The sequence below is a fragment of the Filicampus tigris genome, chromosome 20, assembly GCF_054856515.1.
Source record: "Filicampus tigris isolate MCC_2025a chromosome 20, RoL_Ftig_1.0, whole genome shotgun sequence".
In the NCBI taxonomy this organism is placed as follows: domain Eukaryota; kingdom Metazoa; phylum Chordata; class Actinopteri; order Syngnathiformes; family Syngnathidae; genus Filicampus; species Filicampus tigris.
Window position 1 is genome coordinate 14,966,180 of NC_141236.1, and position 20,083 is coordinate 14,986,262.

Sequence of the window (20,083 nt, forward strand, 5' to 3'; positions counted from 1 at the left end):
GCGCCCTCTTGTGGACGACATCATTATGCAGGACACTTGACGGCGTTCGTCGCTTGATGAGAACGTCACAATAGTTCGTCGTTTCATCGACGAACGTCAATCAAGCGGCAGTTGGGACGATTTTGCAAAGGGCTCATCGAGGTGGCCGACCCGAGTTAAGAATCGTGCGGGGTCAGTCGCGTGATTGACCTGTCAATCAAAAAGCTCACAGTGTCAGTAGATTCTTTTATTGTTTGTCATCATTACAAAGTGTTTTTTTTTTTCCCCTGGTGATTCTGGGAAGAAAAAATGTCAACAGTAGTGTTCAGCTGACCTGGCAGGTCAGAGGTTAAGGGGCGGGACCCGGTGCAAGAGGAAGGAGAAAATGACAACAATGTGCAACTTCAATACAGTCTGTCTTTCTTTTTCTTTTTTTTCACGCCAAAGTCAAACAGGAAAAGATTTCATGAGTACAAATTAGTGACGGCCTCCAGTCAAAGGTCAAAAGAGGTCGTGGTGTTTCCTAGCAACAAAAGACTTAAAACTGATAAAAGCAGAAAGCTCACTCATTCCGCCACAATAAAAGAGGATTAAAATGGAGGGCACATGGCAGCCTTTCTGCTTCAGCAACCCGCGGCGTGCGTGCGTGCGTGCGTGCGTGTGTGTGTGTGTGTGTCCGCGCGCGCTTCAAGGCTCAGAGTGCAGAGTGAGTCTGCGGTGGCGGACTTGGGCGAGAGAGAGTTCAGATGCAAAAATCAATCAGCGGAGGTGTCAGAGGACAGATCGATACAAGACTCCACGGTCGGCGTCACCTCTCGCTCCGAGTCCGGCTCCACCTCCTGAGTGCCGCTGGATGAAGCTCCTCCCCCAAAGTCTACAAAAGAAACGAGACCAATCACGGGCAAGCTAAGGACAAATGAAAGTGGCTGCTCGATCGGGAATGGGCGCCACCTGTGGGAGCAAAGTGGGAGCACAGTAGGAGCAAAGTGGCGCGTGTTGGCCAAGCTGCCTCCACATTGCAGCGACTCCACTTCAACGTTTTTCCACATACAAGCCGTCACTTGAGCAAATTGTTTTTGTGATGTGAGCAAAATTTGAGCCAGGAGTGCCCTTCAGACCCCGTCGGCAACATCCGATCCCCTTGTGGCGCGCTGACGGCAAACGTCGGCGAGGCTCAAGTTGAGCTCAGCGTGAACGTCGGCGACGCTGAGGCAAAACCTACCCGAGGCCGTGCGCGTCATCTGCGTCTTGCTCCTTTGATGGCGGGAGATGCTGGACAGTGGGCGGGGCTTGTCTTTGATGGCATCCTCTTGCGAGGACGACAACACCCCCTGCATGTACATGTACACACACACACACACACACACACACACACACACAGGTCACATGAGCAGAAGGCAACGACGCAGTACGTGTGAAGGACGTGCGTGTCTTTTGAAAAAGGTCATGCGCAGCGGCCGACAAAACGGGCCATCAAGTGAACTAATGCCGGAGGTTGCAGTCATGCCCGCTTTTACTTTCTTGACCAGCGGCCCCCAACCCAAACAGATGAAAGGAAAAGGGACACCTTTCAGTACTTCCGTAAACATGAGCATTTGAGCCACGACGAAGTGGGCGAACGTGGCTACCCACGTCAACGTCGACGTTTGAAGGCGACTCCCGACGGCGCCGTTTTTACTAGTTGACCTTGTTCTTTTCCTCATTTTCTCTGTTCATCTTTTTCATTTTGTTTTAAAAATATGCTCGTAAAATGGAAAAGTATCATCCAGATTTTTCAGTATAGTTGCTCAAAAGCAGCCCATTTCCATACAATGTAAAGTCGTGCAAATGAGCTAGAGTTTCTTTTCTTTTTTTTTTTTTTTTTTTTCCCGGCTGCCAGTCTGCAAAGAAAATGTATTTGTACCAACCGGTCGGTCGGTGGCACAAAGCAGGTTGGGGCCACTCTTCCGCCAAACACAAAATGCAAAAATATCTCTTCGATCCTGTCTATGCGTTTCGCGGCTTCATGGTAACATGGCCGCATGTCAAGCGCAGTCATCATTTTGTCCACCTGAGCTCGCCACCCTCCCGTTCGACACCGTAGCGTCCGCGACGTCGACCGTTGCGCGCGGCTGGCCTGTCGCGTGACGTGAAAGTCAGCCAATGACAGCCAAAGCGGAGTCTTTACGCTGCGCTCGCTCCCCGCAGCAAGTGCCAAAAAATCATCTTGAGCACCGCGATCATTGGGACACGAGTCGGCAGGAAGTCAAAGAATCGGCCCCGAATCACACAAAACGGCTCGTTTCTTTTTTAAATGCGCGCGCCAAGCTGTGACCCAGAGTAACGTGAACGGCAAAATAGTCGAGTGGCAGCTTTCAGGGCGAATGAGGTCCTGTTTGTCTATGTTTGTCATTCATGATTACCCTTCCCAGAGAGCAGATGGAGGGAGAGGAAGAGGAGGAGGAGGAAGGCTGCAGGAGGCTCTGCTGGGAGGAGGACGAGGCCGAGTCTTTCAGCAAGAAGACGCCGGCCGACGACGACGTCATGTGATACACGTGCTCAAAGTTGGAGGGCGAGGAGATGAGGGTGTGACGAGAGGTGGACGAGGAGGGGGAGGGAGAAGGGGAGGGGGGGGCCACATCACCGACCTGGAAGTCAGGGAAGGACAGGAGCAGCGCAGGAGGAGGACAAGAGACCACCGGTCAGTCGACATGCGGGCGGGGGCAGGAGGAGGAGGACCAGGACATGCGGACGGGAGGACGAGCGGGACCGCGTGCCAACGGGGGAGAGGGGGTGGGGGGGGTGGGGCGCTTACCAAGGGGAGGTCCATGAGAACTTGCATGCCGTCTCCTGGCCCCATGTGAGCCACGTGGTTGAAGTTGGTGGGATTGGAGATCATCTTGGACCGCAGCTCGGGATCTCGGAGCATCTCCCTGAAGGGGCCGCGCACAATAGCCCAGTGAGTCGTGGACGGGGGCGGGGGGGCGGGGAGGGGACTCGGGGTGCGGAGGAGGAGTTAGGGTGGGGTCATAAAGCGGAAGAGAGGAGTCAGGGTGGGAGTGACCTGCGCTGCTGAAGTCTTTCTTCCTCCGGGACTTTGAAGAGGAACTTCCTCTTGCTGCGCGTGCGGACCATCAACTTCCTGCTGTGCTCGGACATCTCCGGGATGGTCAGGTCGCCCTCTGAGGATGGCCGGAAGAGAAATGGGCTCGGAAAGGGGCGCGGCCTACGGCGGCGCGCGGCCGCACTCACCTGACGACGCGTTGCTGAAGTAAATGAGGCGAGGGGTTTCTGAGGTGAGCAGGTTGAGGGTCCCTTCCACATTGAGAGGTCGGATCTGAGCAGAGAGAGACGGCGGTCAGCCGTCGCCGAGGCCGTCGCCGAAGCCGTCGCCGAAGCCGTCGCCGAGGCCGTCGCCGAGGCCGTCGCCGAGGCCGTCGCCGAGGCCGTGGCCTTACCTTGCGTAGGGAGATGGTCTGCACCCACTCGGCCGTGTGGATGTCAAAGACGTCCACGCCGTACTCGCTGTAGACGGTCAGGTGGGAGGCGTTGGAACCTAGGGCCAAAGACGGCGGTTAGCGGCAAGCCGGCGCACGGCCATCGGGGGCGAGGGACGTACTGCATGCGAGCGGCGTGGCGGGCCACATGAGCTCCTGCGTCCGCGAGCGGCGGCCCTGTCCGTCCACAAAGACGCCCAGCTGGCTGAAGCACAGCAGCACCTCGGCGGATCCCACCTCCACGGCGTGCAGGGCGTCCAGGGGCTGCTGGGCCAGGAAGGCCAGCGACGGGTCGGCCGGGCTCACCAGGCTGACGGGCGACGACTCGCCCTGGAGGGCCAGCAGCGCAAAGCCCGAAGGGTAGCCCACGCACAGGCGCTCGCGGAGCATCCCCAGCCACTGCACCGTCCCCGGGGCCTGCACCTCCCACAGGCGCCGGTGGTGAGGTTTGGCCCGGGTGATCTCCAAGCACAGCACCTGCGGGCGACACCGGCGGGTCAGAGGACGGGGCCCGGACCGAGGGCGGGCGGCCCGCCCCCTGCCCGCCCCCAGCCCGGCCGGCCGGCCGGCCACTGACCTGACGTTTGACGGCGGCCATCAGGCAGGCGGGCCCGCCGGGTCGCATCAGCCCGGCGGTCAGGGCCTGGCATCCTTTGGTTTCCGTCAGCTTGATATCAAAAGTGGCCTCGCTGCCGTCCAGCAGGCCCCACGGGTGAAGATGGACCGTGCGGTTTCGCCCGCACAGCAGCGCAAACATCTTCTCCTTGGGGATCAGCTCCACCTGATAAACTTTCCTGCTGTCCGCCGCTCGCACAATCACTTCAAGACAAAGCGGGCAAATGTGTCACGTCCGCCCGCGGCCGAGCGGGCCGCGCCCGTCGCCCACTCACCGTCTCGGGTCACCTCCACCACAAACAGTCCGTCCTCGGTTCCCAGGGCGATGCGCTCACGGTCTGCAAAGGCAAAGACGCGGCAGGCGTCAAAGCGCGACACCGCCTTGACGTACGCGTCCAATTGCTTCCCAACTCTGAGCCAACACCGACTGCAATCTCCAACAAGTGGAGTTCCTAATTTTGTCCAGTGGCGGGCGCACTCTGACGACTTGTTACGCCCGTTGACCTTTCACGAGCAAAGGTGGGAAATTGGGCCGCGCGGCGTCGCCGTGCGAACCGCACAAATATTCGCCGACGGCGAGAAGCGCAAGCTGTCAGTCGATGGCTTCGGTTGCCGGTCGGTGGAGAGCCGCGCGTGAAATGGAACGCGAGCCGGCAATTTTTCTCGACCGGTCATTCAAATGTGGGCTGGCAACGCGAAGCGATCGAGCGGGCACTCGTTAGTCAAGGCGCGGCGAGGAAAAAGCCAAACAACAAAAGCAGCGTCGACGGACCGAGCACGGCTCCCGAGAGCGTGGTCTTGATGATGGGCAGCGAGGCGTCGTAGGCCTCGTGCAGGATGTGGACCTGCCGATTCTTCAGCGAGTTCTTGGCCACGATGCTCTGCAGACCCTCCAGGATGCGGACCCACTTCCTCTTCTCCGCCTCACTCTCGGCCAGGACCAGCAGAGACACGAAGCACGGCAGCGAGCTCAGCTGCGACGACGTCACCTGGACACAAGCGCCACCACGCGCGCGTCAGCCGGCGGCCGCGCTCGGGTCGGGTCGGGGGGTGGGGTGGGGGGCGGGGGGCGTAATGGCGGGCGGCGGGGGCGCCCTCCTACCCGGAAGATGCACGGGACGTCCTTCCTGGAGGCGTGGATGACATCCGAGGCCAGCACCGAGCTGACCGAGAACTCCTCGTCCCTGCGCGGCCACGTTGACACGCGTCAGGGGCAAAAGTGGGCCGGCTTTGCGCGGCCTTACCTGAGATCCAGCACCAGATTGGCCACCGCGCCGGGCTGCGTGGTCTTGCCCTCGGGGACGTCGTAGAGGAAAAGCTTGCAGTCGGAGACCACCGCAAAGGCGCGCTGCCAGCCTTTCTTGACGCCGCTGGGCTTGGGAATCTGAGCGAGAGATGCGCAAGAGGCTCACAAAGCAAACTCGCACCGCCACGCGGCAATCGCGCTTCGGAGGGCCAAAATGGCATCCGGTGTCCGTCCGCGTCATTTGAGCCATCCGCTGATCCACGACGAGGCTTTGGCACAGACTCCTTTCTTCCTCAAGGTGATATCAGAAGCTGGACTCCGCTTTTTGGATGGCGACAACAGACACTCGAAAACAAAAGTTGCTCATTGCTGTCCTGTGAAAAACACTGAGCGGATTTTCCAGACTCGCAGCCGCTACTCGTCTCCTGGGTTTTGAAGCATTTTTTTCACAGGACAGCGACGATATGGTGTGTGCGTAATATTGCCGATTTCTTTCCAAGTACCCTGACGTATCCTTTGTAGGCGGTGCCGATGCCTCTTTGGACGTCGATGCCCTGCGGTCTCTTGGCCTGCTCCGCCGGAATGGGGCACACCAGGGGGGCGTGGTCTTTGCAGGCCACGTGACAGATGAAGGAGCAAACTGCGCAAGTCGAGACGTCGTCGGGGTGAGCGCGAGCGGGCGGGCCGGCTGGGCGGCGCTTGGGCGCGCTCACCTTCGCAGGCGTATCCCTGTCGCATGAGGCCCACCATGAGGGAGGTGCAGTGGGTGCACTGGGTGGGACTGGAGAAGGTCTTGATGCTGAGCTGGTGCGCTTTGGGCTGCAAAGGCACGCCAGCAATGACACACCAGATACACCGCGCCTACCCGAGCCTCCGTTAGCAAGACGGCGGCGTACCTTCAGCGAGCTCATTGATGGACTTTGGCAGGCGTGCGAGGGGCTGATCGGCATTGACAGCGCCTTCAAATCCCGGAGAGGCACGCGGCAGGCGTCAACATGGTCGCTCCCCCACGTTCGGCGGCGGCGGCGGCGGCGGCCTTACCTCATTCTCCGAGGCCGATGAGGGCGGCGTGCTTTGGGATCGCAGGGGGGTGCTGTCCGGGTCGCCGGTCTGCGGGTCACACGCATTGATGACGCTTCAGCTTCAAGTTCAACTTCCTTCGTGACATTCAGACACTTCACTTGACTCCTTGACTCGCCCGACTATCTGCAATCCGCGAGTCGCCCACGCCCGCCTCAAAAATGACCTCCGGATGCCACAAGACGAGGCAACTGGCAAGCATTCGACAACCGGCAGAATTAGCCGGAGAGTGGATGAAAATGCCGAGCGCGGTCGCAGCGGCCGCAGCAGCCGCTTCGCCCTGAAAACGAGCTTTGCAAACCATTTGCGCATCCGACGCAAGCCGACTAACGACAGCCCGGCGACGACGGCGGCGGCACGTGTCATCACGCGCGCCGTTGTCGGCCCCACGAACGGACGGCGGACGGGCAGACTCACTCTGAAGGTCAGGTCAGGCGCCAGCGGAGACGTGTTGAAGTATTCGAAGATGGCGTCCTGGAAGTCCGGAAGGGTCAGCGCTGCAGCAAAGTCAAAAGGTCAAAGCGGGTCAGGCCTCTGCCCCGCCGCTAATGCTGGCGAGTAGCGAGTAGGAGGGGTCGGCCTCACCTTTGTCCGCGCGTGATCGTCCGTCCTCCATTTCCTTCTTGAGATTCTCAATCTGCGAGGCCATCTGGCTGCTTCGCTCCTCCGAATCCTTCAGCTTGCTGCTCGTGGCCACGGCGGCGCACGGCGGCCGGACGGCAGACGGGAGAGGAGCCGGACGCGTACGGGACAGAGGCGACTGGCGTTAGCCGGCGCGGATGCCGCGCGACGGGGCCGAGTGCGGCTGCGGCGGCGGCGGCGGCACCTCTCCAGCGTCACGTTGGCAGCTTTGGTCTTGCGCAGTTCCTGGTGGACCATCTGCTTGGCGCGGATCTCGGCGTCCAGAGCCGACTGAAGCTCCAGGCGGGCCGACATGTCCAGCTTCTGACTGCGCCGCACCTTCCACAGGGGGTCCTGCCGAGCGCGGCCCGCACGCGAAACAAGCATCAGCAAGTCCAGCAACGACGCAAGCAAGCCCGCGTGTGTCGATTGCAACGTCTGGACGGACGGCGCAAACGTCGAGCTCGATTTGGGAGGCGGGATGACTTTCCGGAGGCGCACCCAATTTGCAAAGGGGCGCGCGGCAGACGTACCAGAGTTCTGCTGCCCAGGTTGGAGCTGCGGAGGCTCTCCAACTCGTCCGTCATCTTGGTGGCCAAGGCTTGCAGGTAGCCGCGGGCGTCTTTCTCATCGCTCACCCTGCACACGCGTGTGGTGAGAGGTCGCGGCGGCTCGGGCGGACGGGCGCCGGCGCACTCACCACTGGATGATCTCTGCGATCTGCGCCTCCCAGTGAGCCACGCTCTCCTTCTTGGAGGACACGTCCTGGAGCTCGTCTTCCAGCTGCCGGTTCTGAGCCGTCAGCTTGTCCACAAAGGAGCACAACTGGCGCAGCGCGCCCGGCGACACCGTTACAAGCACGTGGGAACAGCCCACAAACACACACACACACACACACGCACGCACGCACGCACGCACGCGCGCGCGCGCACACACACACACACACACGCACACACACCTCATCCACGACAATGGCGCGCTTTTTTCGAACCCGCCCCACGTCCGGCCGCAACGTGGCTCGTTTTTGTCCGAGCCGTCGCGCCACGTCACATACGGGAAAGCCAACCGGTGGCGAGCGATTTGACTCGGCGGACCGCCGCGCGTGCAAAGGAGCCCCGAAAGCGGCCAGACTGAAGGTGGCGCGGTCGTCATGGTGATGGAGGGCGGCGACGTTGCCAAGTTGAGCCGCTCGCTCGTTGCTTTCGGACAGCGCGGCCCTCGCGCGCCGCAAAGGCCGGCGCCTCTCGACAACTCCTTTTGACGTTGCGGCTGGGGTTGCTCTGTGGCCACGTGACACAAGCACGCCGGCCCCGGCAAAGTGTTTGATATCCGATTCGTCTTGCGTCGCAGCTAAGCGAGCTCGTCAAACCCTCGGCCGCGCGCGCAAGCGCCGCCGCTTGGGCGAGTCACCGACCTTGTCCGTTTCGCCGAGCAGCTTGCGGTTTTCTTCCATCAGGAGGTTTTTCTCTCGCTCGTGTTTGTCCCTGAGGACGCCGAGCGCTTCGTCCGTCTCGGCTTGCCTGCGCAAAAGGAGGCGGAGCGTCAAGGGCGGGTGGGGGGAGTTGGGGGGTGGGGGGGCCCCCTGCCGGGACTCACCTGTCCCTCTTGTCCTTGTCCAGCTTGTCCTTGAGCTGCAGGATCTCCTTGTTGGCGGCCAGATGCAAAGACTCCGAGTCGCGCAGCTCCTTGCGCAGCTTCTTCAGCTCGGACGAGTGCGTCGTGTCTCTCCTCAGCATCTCCTCCTCGTAGAACAGGACCTTCTTGTCCAGCTCCGCCTTCAGGCGAGACAGCTCCTGCTGAGACTCCGCCCCCCCCGCCGCCGCTCCTCGTCCCTGTTGCGACTGAAAGCGGGACCGCCGTCAGCCCGCAAAGTCCGGCGGGAATGCCTTCAAGCGGTGGCGCGTCCATTGTTCGGGCTCTTTGCGCGGCCGCCGCGCAAGAAACTAAAGGGCCGGCAAAATTGGAATTCTTTCAATCAAAGCGGCGATTCAGCGACTCGCGCCTTCAATTGCCGCTGCCCAGGAGACCAGAATCACTTGGTTGCACGTGACAAGAAGGGAGGCGACATTGGCATAGACGTGCCATCCGCCCGTTTCTCGGAATGCAAAAGCAGACCTTTGAGCCGAGGTACGCGCTCGCCAGCCGCAGACATTGTGGCCGGGTCGCCCGCGCTCAGCTCAGACCGACGCGCATCCTGTCGGAAACGGGGCCCGTCCCGCGCCGACTGTCGATCAAGGCACAGAGACGGACGGCGGCCGTCCTCCGCTCGGGAACAAACGACACTGACGAGCGCGCGCCATCATGTTGCCGCATTGGGAGCGGACGCGGCGTCGCGTCATCAAGCGCATGGACGCGTCGCGCCGCTCAGCCGACGCGTGACAAGAAAAGGACTGGCCAAGCCCATTTCTCCATGGACAAAAACACACGATTGGCATTGGGGGTTTAGGTGACTTTTTATGCAGTCGTGGGAGGTTTTCGGGATTGCCGCAACCATCGTGTCATCGTGTCATCGTGTCGTGACGTTTCGGCCCGCGTTACAGCGGGAGGGCAAAAACCACAAACAAGCGCCAAAAGGAGCCTTTGACCGGTTCCGGGATGTTGGGGAGGAGGGGGCGGGGCTAAGCACCTTAACGGCGTCTAACGCAGCCCGGCTAGAAATCAAGTTGGAATGTTGCATCTCATCATGGGAGGCCGCTCCGTCTTCCTATCGGCCAATGGCCAGCAACGAAACGGAGGGCGTGTCAGCCTATGCGGCGCGGCACGACGCGGGAAAAGTGCACCACGCCAGACTTTCTGCGCCGCGGACGGCAGATGGCCAAGGCTTGAGCTTGGCGGGGCCGGGACGCCGCTTGCGCAAACGCGCTTTGCTTGCGCAAACGCGCTTTGCTTGCGCAAACGCGCTTTGCTTGCGACGTGTCTGCGGGCCGGCAGAGCGGCAACGGGGCCGAGTCGCTCTCGTGGGAGTCGGCCGGGCGAGCCTCCGGCACAAAGGCTTTTCTAAAGAGTCCTTTCCCTGAGGGGAGCAATCGAGCAAGTGTGGATTGCCACCTCTGACCTTGAAGCGCTGCAGCTCGGCCTCCAGCTGCTTGGCGTAGACTTCGCTGTGCTCCTTCAGCTTCTTCTCCTTGGACGCTTCTGCCGCCACTTCGTCCAGCTGAGCCTCCAGCTGAGAAGAAGAAAAGCGGGGCGGCGTTAATGTGGGCCGGCCGCTCCGTCTGCCCGCCCCCGAGTGGGCTCCTTGGTCACCTCCTTGCGGTTCTTGTCCGTCTTGCGGATGTCCTGCCGCATGGCGTCCATCTTCTGAAGGAGGGCGTCCGTCTCCTCCTCTTTGTCGCGAAGCTGGCGAGCGAGACGCTGCTTGGCGGCGCGCAGCTCGGCCGTCTTTTCCGACAGCTCCGAGAACTCCTGCAGGGCAGAGCGTCTCTGGGAATGCGCCTCCTTCAGTTCTGTGGACTGCGTCCTCAGGCGCTCCAGGGCCTCCAGCATTTGCTGCTCAGGCACGCACACGCGCGCACGCACACGCACACACACACTGTCTGTGAGCAGCCCCTCCCGACGCACCCGGGTGACTTTTCTTGCGCAGCGCGCGCCTTTTCTATGGGCTGCCGATAACGATGAGTCGCGAAAGGGCTTCCGTCCGACCTGCGCGAGCTCTTTTGTCTCACCTTGTGGACGTCGTCCTTCTCCAGCCGCAGCGTCTTCACTTGCCTTTCCAGGTTCTTGAGCTTGGAGGCGGAGCTGTCGTAGTCCTGCTGCAGGATGACCGCCTCCTCCAGCTGGCGCTCCAGCCTATCAGAGTCTGGCAGAGCCGAGGGGGCGCGGCCACGGGCTGATGACGCCATCCGGCCAAGACAATCCCCCCCTCCCCCCTTTCTCACCTGCCAGCTTTTTCTTCAGACGCTCGATCTCCTCGTTCAGCTTCTTGATCTCTTTGTCCCGACTCGGCGTTCCTCCCGAGGGCGGAGCCTGCAAGGCCTGCGTTGACTCTGCAGGCACGCAAACGCAGGTGGCGTTGGACCATTTCATCCATGAATTCAGGACAACATTTTTGGAGCGATTGCCCACCCAGCAAAACGTGAAAAAATACTTGAAATGACTGAATCTTCAAATGAGCAAATTGTCATTTTGAGAAGAAGAGTGACAAAATGGCAGTGGAGGAAAATGCAGAGCGCTTGGATTGGCCACTTGCGGAGCTGGATAGCGCGCTCGCAATCATCACCGGCTAACCCCGGCTCGGGCGGTGGAGGGAAAGGGAAAAGAAAGGAAAGCACGCCTTCAGAGTAAAAGATTACAACTTGATTGTTCGACGCGGGGCCTTTGGTTTGCTCCTCGACGCTCCGGTCGGCTGCCGCCCAGAAGAAACTCCAAAGGCCTGAAAATGACTTGCTGTCAAAGTGGAGGATCGTGGCTGAGAGGAGCAGGAGACGGCAGCGGTACCTCGGGGGCGAGCCCTCGCACCTTTTTGGCCACCTTCATTTTGGAGAGGATCAAAAGGAGAGAGAGAGAGAGAGAGAGAGAGAGAGAGAGAGAGAGAGAGAGAGAGAGAGAGAGAGAGCCAAAGACGGCGGCGCGTAGCGTCACCTTGCAGTCTGCGGTTGAGCTCCTGCTTCTCCTGCTCCAGACTGCGGATCCGCCTCTCGAAGGCCTCCAGCTGGCGGCCGGCACCCGCCTCCCGCCCGGCACCACCGTCCGAGAAGCGGCTGTCGGTGGTGTAGGTGAAGCCCACGAAGGGGAGGTGCTGCCCGGTGAAGCCGCTGTGAGACGCGGGCGGGCCGATGTCCTGCGGAAGCCGCAGCGGCACCGCCGTTAGCGCCTTCGCTACTCCCATCGTCAAAGTGGCCATCGGCTTCGGCGGCCCCGAACGACGCCGGTGGCGCCGCAGCACGTTGCGGCAAGTGGCATGTTGTCAAGACACCCCCCCCCCCCGCCCCCGCCGGCCTGAGCAAAACCTTTGTCTGCCAAGCGTAGCCATTGAGCATTGCCAGGCGGCCTGATCATCGCCATTTGGACGCATATGTTGTTTAGCCTCCGCGAAGAGCGCCGTCGCTCACCGGGTTCTTGAGGACGTCGTCGTCCACGTCAAAGTTGGACGTGTCGGTGGGCGAGGACACGTCGGGGATGTAGGGCGCCTCCGCCGAGCGGATGTTGTCCCAGTCGATGGCGCCGAAGAAGGGGTGCGTCTTGAAGTCGGAGATGCCGTTGACGCCCAGGCGGCGCTCGCGCGAGCACAGCAGCCGCTGGATCAGGTCCTTGGCCGCGTCCGACACGTCGCTCACGTGGGCGGGGAACTGGAAACGCTCCTGCGGGCCAGAAACCCTCATCAAGGACCGACGACGTCATCCTTTTTGCGAGCGACTGAACGCCCGGCCGGCACTTGGGGTACTCCGCTCCCGTTATCGAGCACTTGGAAACAAATCTCACCGCAAAACACCACACGAAAAAAGACAAGAGACAAGGAGAGACGGGACACGAGCCACCGCAACGTTTTGGAGATGCGAGCCTTCGCGTGGCCAATTTTTTTCACCGTCGAATTTGGCTGCGAGTCAACAAAAGAAGCCGGCGGCAGTTTGCGGCGGCTCCCGGCCGACGTCGATGGTCGCGTTGAGAAAACGCACAACAACGCTGACATGCTCACGCTTTGACACGGACACAAGAAGGACAACGCAAATGTAGGAGGCGGTCAGCATCACAAATAGTGACAGGCGTATTTTCTTTGTACTCAAAGAAAAACGGAAATATATTACAGCATCTCGCGTAGGAGGAGTCGAAGAAAAAAGTACAATTCTACATTTGCGCATCGTCGTCATAGTGCCCCCCCCCCCCCCCCGGTGGCCAAGATGAGCACACCCGAAGGAGCGGCGCATCGAAAAGGAGCGCGGCAGGCGCAAGCGCTTTCATTCTCGACGATATGACGCCACAAGACTAGGGAGTGCCACTTTTCCCCTTTCAGAAGCGCAAACACACAAATTGACATTTGTCGTTTGACTTTTGGTGGGGCCAGTCTGGAACGGGCAAAATCAACGCGCCTTCATTTCAGCGGGGGGAAAATGCTGCCGCTGCCGAAGCTCTGGCGCAATCAGCGAGTGAGTCGTGTCCTCGGCGCGGAACGCGGTTCCCTTACTCCAAGCCAAACGTGAAAATCATCCCAAAGCTGGCGTTTAAAAGGGGATCCTTTGCGCGACACGCCCGACCATCTTTGGCGGCACGAAACCGTCGTTTGGCGTGCAACTTTTGGCGGCGCCTCCTCTTTGATTGCGTCATCCAAACGGCAGGATGGAGGCCGGCGGCGCCCGCTGAGGGAGGCCGCTTCATTTTTAGAAAAGAGGACACAAGGCAGAAGTGAGGACGAGAGCCCGGGGACGCATCGGAGGACGCGAGCCGACACGTGTAATGCGATTACTTTGGGGCGGCCCTCGCGCCACATCACCGGGTCAGCCGATTTTATGTCATCGCACCACAAATTCTCAAGAATTCCAAATGAATCCATCTCTGGCTGCAACGTATAGCGGCAGGCAAAACAAGTTGATGCTCTTCCACTAGATGGCGCCTAACCTATGTACAGCCGTCTGAATAGTTTTACCATCGATTATTCACCAGATCCTTCGAATAATCTGCCCGCACCCCCGAAAAATGCATTTTCAAAACCAATTTTGACCCGATGACTGTTCATCAATCAATCGTTGTTGAATTGCTATTGGTTGCGTTACAATTCGTTTCTTCACTGATCCATCCTTTTGAAAATGTCATTTTCATTTCAATGCCTTGATTGAAAAACCAGCAAATGATTTCAAAGTGCCGGTGCAGAAAGTGCACCAGCCAAAATCGGGTTTGTGGTTTGGTCCGTCAGAAAATTGGCCAAAATGTTGATCAAAGCGCAAGTTTGCCACCGGCTTCACTTGAAAACCACAAAGAGAATCCGTCCGGGTTGCAATTGAAACGGGAGAAGATTTCTTGTTGCGAGGATGCGAACGAGGTCGCCAAAGGCTCCGGCGAGCGGCAAAGGAGCCGGCCCGCCGACTCGCGTGAGCTTTTGGCTTCGGCGGCCGACGCCAGAAAGCAAAGCGTGCGTGCGTGCGTGCGTGGCTGACCTCGTGGTTCATGATCTTGCCGTAAGTTTCCACCAGCGACTCGGCGTAGAAGGGCGTCTCCCCGTAGAGCATCTCGTACACGCACACGCCCAGAGACCACCAGTCGCACTCGGGACCGTAGCGGCCCATGCCGTCCTCCATGGCCTGCAGGATCTCGGGGGAAATGTAGTCCGGCGTGCCCACCGCCACTGACGACTGCACCTGGAGCACAAGACAAGGCGCGCTCGCATCTCGCCCAACAGCAACACGAGCGTACGTGCGCATGCGCGCGGGAGCGCTACCGTGCCGTCCTCCATCATCCGCAGACACGAGCCAAAGTCAGCCAGACGAATGTGGCCGTTGACGTCCAGCAGGACGTTGTCAGGTTTAATGTCTCTGCAAGGCAAGAAAAAACACACCAAAAAATGATGGCCAGCGCAAGCGTGCGGAGCTGGACGGTGCTCAAAGCCTTCATCCGACCGTCCCTCATCCCGCTTTGGGACAGGGGGCGGCGACCGCCGGGAGCACCGCTTGAGCAATAGTGATGGGACATTGTGATTTCCCAGAAAACGGGAGCGCCGGCGATAATAAATAGGGCCCTCATTCGTTCTGAACAATAAGAGCCGCGATTGGAGCAAACGTGTGATTTGACAAGCGCTAGCCATCCGCGTTCATCGGCAGCCAACCAGTTTTGCTACCCGACTTTCAAAAAGGCGGCCGACGCCTGCTTGAGTGAAGCTTTCGGGCCCAGCTAACGTGATCGTCCGTCGCTCAAGTGATTCGGGGCCATCGGGCCCAGCGCCGTACCTGCGGCTGCGGCGCCGTACCTGTGGATGTAGCGCTGCTGGTGGACCGAGTGCACGGCCAGCACCATCTCGGCCACGTAGAACTTGGCCATGTCCTCGGGCAGGCGATCCTCAAACTTGCTGAGCAGCGTCAACAAGTCTCCGCCCACGTAGTAATCCATCACCAGGTACTGCGGGGGTGGGCGCGGCCATCAACGGGTCACATGACAGCGCAGCGCAGCGCAATCAGTCATTTGACTGCCGCATTTTCACACAACTTTCTGTGGTTGGACTTAAGTGCCAGACCCTTTGGGCTACTGGTACCAAAGGAGAAGGTCTACTAACCAGGTAGTTGTCATCCTGGAAGGCAAAGTGCAGCGTGGTGATCCACTGGCTGTCCCCTCTCACCAGGACGTCGCGCTCCTCGCGGAAACACGCCGTCTGCACGTGGCAAGGGCGCGCGCCTCGTGAGCACGCCGAGCGGCAGCAAGGGGGAAGCGGCGCACGCGGGCTGAGGAGCGCCTTACCTCGGCCCGCTTCAGCATCTCCCACTTGTTGAGGATCTTCATGGCGTAAACGCTCTCCGTTTGCTTCATCTTCACCACGGCCACCTGAGCGGGGAACAAAAGGCAACGTCAGCACGCGGCCGCCGCGCCAGCCGGCCGACCCGACGGCCGCCGCCGACGACGACGAGCGTCGCTTCGCTTCGGCCGCTTTCGCCCAATCAATCAATTCGGGGACAATTCAGGGACAAAGACGGGGATTTTGACGGCAAAGCTGGGAGGGCATCCAAACAGAGCCCATCAAATGGCTCCACTTGAAAGGATAGCAAGACCGTGTGAGCGTCACATAAGAAAAGAACACGCAAAATTCTCAAGTCGACTTGTACATATGGAACAAAAGGCCGTTTCCCCGGCAACGTGGGATTTGCAAATTCTTGCTGCCTTCTCCTTGAAAGCGCATCACGTCGCTCCTCCTAGTGATTGCCGAGTCGCCAGCGATCAAGGGTTGCGAATCGCCTTGGCAATCATTCGGCCGTCCTGACGGACATTTGACGGGGCACGAGTTCAAGCGGCTTCATGTCGCCCCGTCGCGCGCTCGGCGGCCAAAAACCGCCGGCAGGCGTCAGACGGCATTTTGCTGCGCACGCCGACGCGCGCGCTCAAGCGTGGGTGTGCGCGCGCGTTGGGCGTGCTCGTGTCCCCAGGCAGTCAGAAGGTGCGGCGGAGGCGCACCCGCCCAAAGGTATGCGCGCAAAGTGCACACGCCAGCGTGGCTGGGCTCGACGGCGGCCGCCACTCGCGCGGCGCAAACGTCAGCGGCGCTCATCATCTTTCCGTCTTGCTTTGTTTGTTTGCGCAAGGTCGGGCCCGTCCCTTCGGGAAGGCCGGCACAAATGCGGGCGCGGCAAGACGGGAAGCGGTCGGCCGTAAACAGGAAATGCACTGGGAAGGCTGGCTGGCTGGCTGGCTGGCTGGCTGGCTGGCTGGCTGGCTGGCTGGCTGGCTGGCTGGCTGGCCGGCGCACAGGAAGGGCTTGCGCGCGCAAGGTCCCGAACAGGAAGTGTTACCTCGCCAAAAGCTCCACGTCCGATCACCTTCAACATCTCAAAGTCGTCTCGGTGCAGTCGCAGGTCCTTGACGGCCGATGTGAAGGGTTTCACTGCGCGAGCACACACACACACACACACACACACACGCGCGCCAATGATTAACACCTTATTTGAAGAGAGCAGTCCACTAATCCATAAAGTCAAGTCAGATGTTGGTACACAACAAGGAAGCATTGGAGGTCTAACAATTCATTTGATACGCCACTACTCATTTGGATTGGATTGGCTCAAATGATCCACATTCCAGCCTCTCAACTTCTTGTCCTCCATGACACATTAGCTTTGCGCTGTCGCCCAAAGTCAAAAAAACACGTGCAAACATGTGCTTTCGCTTTGGAAGACAACGATCAATTTGAAATCAGCTCCTGTTTTGGAATAAGGGGCCGGAAATTCAAATGTTGGCCGATTCATACACGGAGCAAAGACAAATTGACAGGCGATTGGAGTCACTGTTGGCGCTGGTCGAGAATCGACCAAAAGTCAGGGCTTTGGCTCAAGTGACTTTGTTACTGATGATTTTGGAAGGGATCCTGCCCCGAGCTTGGATTTTGCTGTGGCCTTCAAAGGCATCTTTGAGGAACCTCATCAAGGTTCCAAAAGAAGCCCGCCGCTCAGCGGGCCGCGCCCCACTTCACGTCCGACCCCCAGCCGCTTCCCAGCTCAGGCCTGGGAGGGGAGTCGGCTTGGCTTCTTTCTTACCCCAGTCGAGGAAGTCGGTGACGTGCTTCTCCCTCTTGAGCGGACAGTTGGCGCACTCGCTGCTCACGCAGATGAGGAGGTCGAGCAGGGTCTCGACGCTCAGGCAGCCCGGCGCCGTGCGCTCCACAAGCATCTCCTCCAGACGCTGCAGGCGGGCCGGGCCCGGCCCCTGAGCGCCCTGGGCCGCCGACATGCTCGCTCGCTCGCGGACGGCCGGCCGGCCGGCCGGTTCTGGCCCGGTCTGAAGCCTGAAGGCTAATAGGTTCGCTGCTAATCTCCGCTAGCTCGTTAGCTCCCACCAAACATTCCCGAGCGGGCGGCCCGTCTGCTCGCTCGCTCGCTCGCTCGCTCGCTCGTGCGTGCGTGTGCGTCTGCGTGTGTTCGGTTCGGCCCTCGCGGCTCCGTCCGTCGACCGTCGTCCGTCGTGTGTCGCGCGTCGTGCGTCCGGCCGACAGACGTCAGCTTTTGCTCCACATCGGCTTTAATCCCGAATCCCCGAATGTCCGCTTTGGCTCCCGTCGTCACGTTAGCTTCCGCCGCCGCTCCATGCTCGCCGCCGGCGGCCTATCAGCTCGGGACCCCGTCCGGCACCACCGGTACCGAGCGACTGGCGTTGACGTTGCGGGCAGGCCAAGCGACACGATTACGGAGCGTTTTTTCGGATCTTCCCAACGGGAAGACGGCGACGGCAGAATCCAGGTCGCCTCCCTCGCAGCAAGTGGCAGCACTGGCGAGCTTCCGCTCAGTCGCCCTTTCAAAATCAAAGCTTTTCACACACAGGCGCAAATGAGCGAGCGAGCTCTCGGGATAAACGTCTCTCAATTCCTAACTTCCCTGAAAGCGCTCGACGTCGCGCCGAAGCCTCTCTGGTCACACGGCAGCGCTCTTGTTCTGAAATAAGAAGCGAGAAGCCCCGGAAGTTGTCCCCTGGATGCGGCAGCCGAGTGTGGCAGAGCGATGAGCCAGCATCACAGGCCCCGCCTTCACTGCCGGAAACGCCATGGAGACGTGACGTCACGTCATCGGCCCTCGGGAGCAGGGAGAAGGCTGGGACGTGACGTCATCACAGCCAGGAGGCGACTGGAGCCGGCGTCACGGGGGTGACGTCACCAGAACGGACGCCTGACAACAAACAGCTTTGCACAACAATCACAAAGGCCCCCCTCGCAATGCATGCTGGGAGGAGGACACAAGCAGATATTTCGCTGCACATTTGCTCCTGCACGCTGAGAAAGTGGAGCGTGCTTGCTTGCTTGCTTGCTTGCTTGCTTGCTTGCGTTGGAGCAGCTCTCCTGTTCGTGCAACACGGGGGGCTTGAAATACTTCCTCCAGGCTGCAAAAGCAGACACACGCACACACGCACACACACACACGAAACAAAGCTGGTAAGCACACACTCGGAGACAACAGACGTGAAAGGGGGCAAATAAGACACAAACGCACACACACGCACACAAGAGCAGAATTGCGGAAGCGAATTACTGCCACAAATTATAAACATCATGTTCACATTTTAACCCGATACATTGTATCAGGTTGTAATGTGAATTCTCCACCTTAACGTGAATCTTGTCAAACCTAACTGGATATTGTATAAGATGAAAACGATGACATGAAAAACGTGGTCCTGAACTTCTGTAGACGACTACAAGAACGTGTTACAACAACAGTCACGTTTTATCTGTGTGGGAAAGGATGTAACAACCAATTGCCTGGCTAAAAAACCCCAATCGATCGATCCATGTCATCAACGTCAATCAGCAAGTCTTCGGAATTGATTCACCTCCTGACCACTGGGGGGCGCTTTGCGTGCAATCGCCGTTGTATCCACTTTTCATGACCATCATTATTTCCGAGAGAAAATAAATACGATTAAAGTTGACACGTGTGTTGTGGGGAACTGTCCTGTTTTTTTACTTTTGTACCCCATCCACACAGATTTTTTTTTTTATTACCACGTATTACTGCATCGTATGTACTTTTTGCCCCCAGAAATGAGTACTATTGGTCAGTCCCCAGGTGGGGCTATTATTATGTTTGCAAATCGCAAGTGTTGAAAATGGCCCGCTGCCTGGCGATGACGCAACAATATTCACGGCTCAACAAACAGGACGTTTTGTGCGCGTGCGTGCGTGTGCGTGCGTGTGAGTGTGTGTTTGGAGTTTGGGGCTGATGTGGAGGCCCATCACTGAAAGGCCTCACTTGTTTGTTCTGATGAACATCTGATCGACTATGTGTGTGTGAGTGTATCCTCACGTGTGTGTGTGAGTGTATTCTCACGTTTTGGGGACATCAATCGATTTGCACAATCTCATCATTAGGACTTGGTGGAAAAACGAAGAAGAAGAAGGAAAGAACAAAATCTGCTCCCCATAGCAAAGCGACTTTTGTGAACATGCATGCCCACAATGTTTAGACTCCACACGCAAACACGCACGCGCGCGCGCCATTTTGATCGCGACGATTTTCATCGGAGTTATGCCAAAAGTTTCGAACGCTAGCCAAGAGTTTTACGAGAGGGTCAGCATGTGACGCGCAATGCGGGCACCAATTCTGGCACCAATTCTGGCAATTTCTGGCAACAGAAACATCCAAAGATGCAATTTGACAACAATTGTCCGCTGCACATGAGTTGCGAAGCCTTCTCCGTCTTCTTCTGCTTCCTGCTTTTAGCTTTTAGCTTTCACCTGCAGCTGCGACAAGCCACCTGCATGCAGTCAACCTTTGCCTTTCTTACGTAATCACCCCCACTGTGCACATTTTGTTTGGCCAATTGAAACTTTTCAGCTCATTCCATATGTTGCTGCCATATTTTTCATTCGCCCTTTCCACAGTTGCACACATTTTCAGTCCAGAATTTGCAAAGCCCACTTATGAATTTTGTGCGTGGCAAATAAATTGAT

At 58.9% G+C, this 20,083-nt stretch overlaps 1 protein-coding gene across 2 annotated transcripts; it reads right to left on the reverse strand.

Annotated features, from left to right (window-relative positions):
- Window positions 1-211: 211 nt before the first annotated feature.
- Window positions 212-18,298, reverse strand: cdc42bpb (CDC42 binding protein kinase beta (DMPK-like)). 2 transcript variants are annotated; one of them, XM_086018362.1, is made up of 37 exons: window positions 17,181-18,298; window positions 16,440-16,531; window positions 15,397-15,480; window positions 15,215-15,310; window positions 14,912-15,060; window positions 14,387-14,480; window positions 14,106-14,306; window positions 12,069-12,317; window positions 11,599-11,797; window positions 10,896-11,003; window positions 10,683-10,816; window positions 10,264-10,506; window positions 10,073-10,183; window positions 8,614-8,858; window positions 8,432-8,537; window positions 7,718-7,842; window positions 7,551-7,656; window positions 7,223-7,371; window positions 6,982-7,079; window positions 6,814-6,893; window positions 6,358-6,426; window positions 6,213-6,275; window positions 6,030-6,135; window positions 5,820-5,956; window positions 5,315-5,454; window positions 5,173-5,254; window positions 4,843-5,059; window positions 4,346-4,408; window positions 4,033-4,274; window positions 3,578-3,932; window positions 3,417-3,514; window positions 3,211-3,295; window positions 3,023-3,140; window positions 2,774-2,891; window positions 2,382-2,606; window positions 1,202-1,310; window positions 212-853 (listed from the first exon to the last, which is right to left on the reverse strand). In XM_086018362.1, the coding sequence occupies exons 1-37, from the start codon at window positions 17,371-17,373 to the stop codon at window positions 735-737; spliced, it is 5,208 nt and encodes a 1,735-aa protein (XP_085874488.1). In that variant the 5' UTR covers window positions 17,374-18,298; the 3' UTR covers window positions 212-734. The 2 variants fall into 2 exon arrangements, with proteins under 2 accessions (XP_085874488.1, XP_085874489.1); XM_086018363.1 differs by lacking the exon at window positions 2,382-2,606 and having other exon boundaries at window positions 17,181-18,290.
- Window positions 18,299-20,083: the final 1,785 nt, after the last annotated feature.

What these genes read in the sequence shown, in the direction of transcription:
- cdc42bpb (XM_086018362.1), bottom strand. Translation starts at nt 17,373, where the DNA reads ATGTCGGCGGCCCAGGGCGCTCAGGGGCCGGGCCCGGCCCGCCTGCAG. An exon ending in TGCTCGGCGAAACGGACAAG is followed by an intron (nt 7,843 to 8,431) that starts GTCGGTGACTCG and finishes GCGCTGCGCCAG; the next exon opens with TTGTGCTCCTTTGTGGACAA. An exon ending in CCTACAAAGGATACGTCAGG is followed by an intron (nt 5,455 to 5,819) that starts GTACTTGGAAAG and finishes TCTCTCGCTCAG; the next exon opens with ATTCCCAAGCCCAGCGGCGT.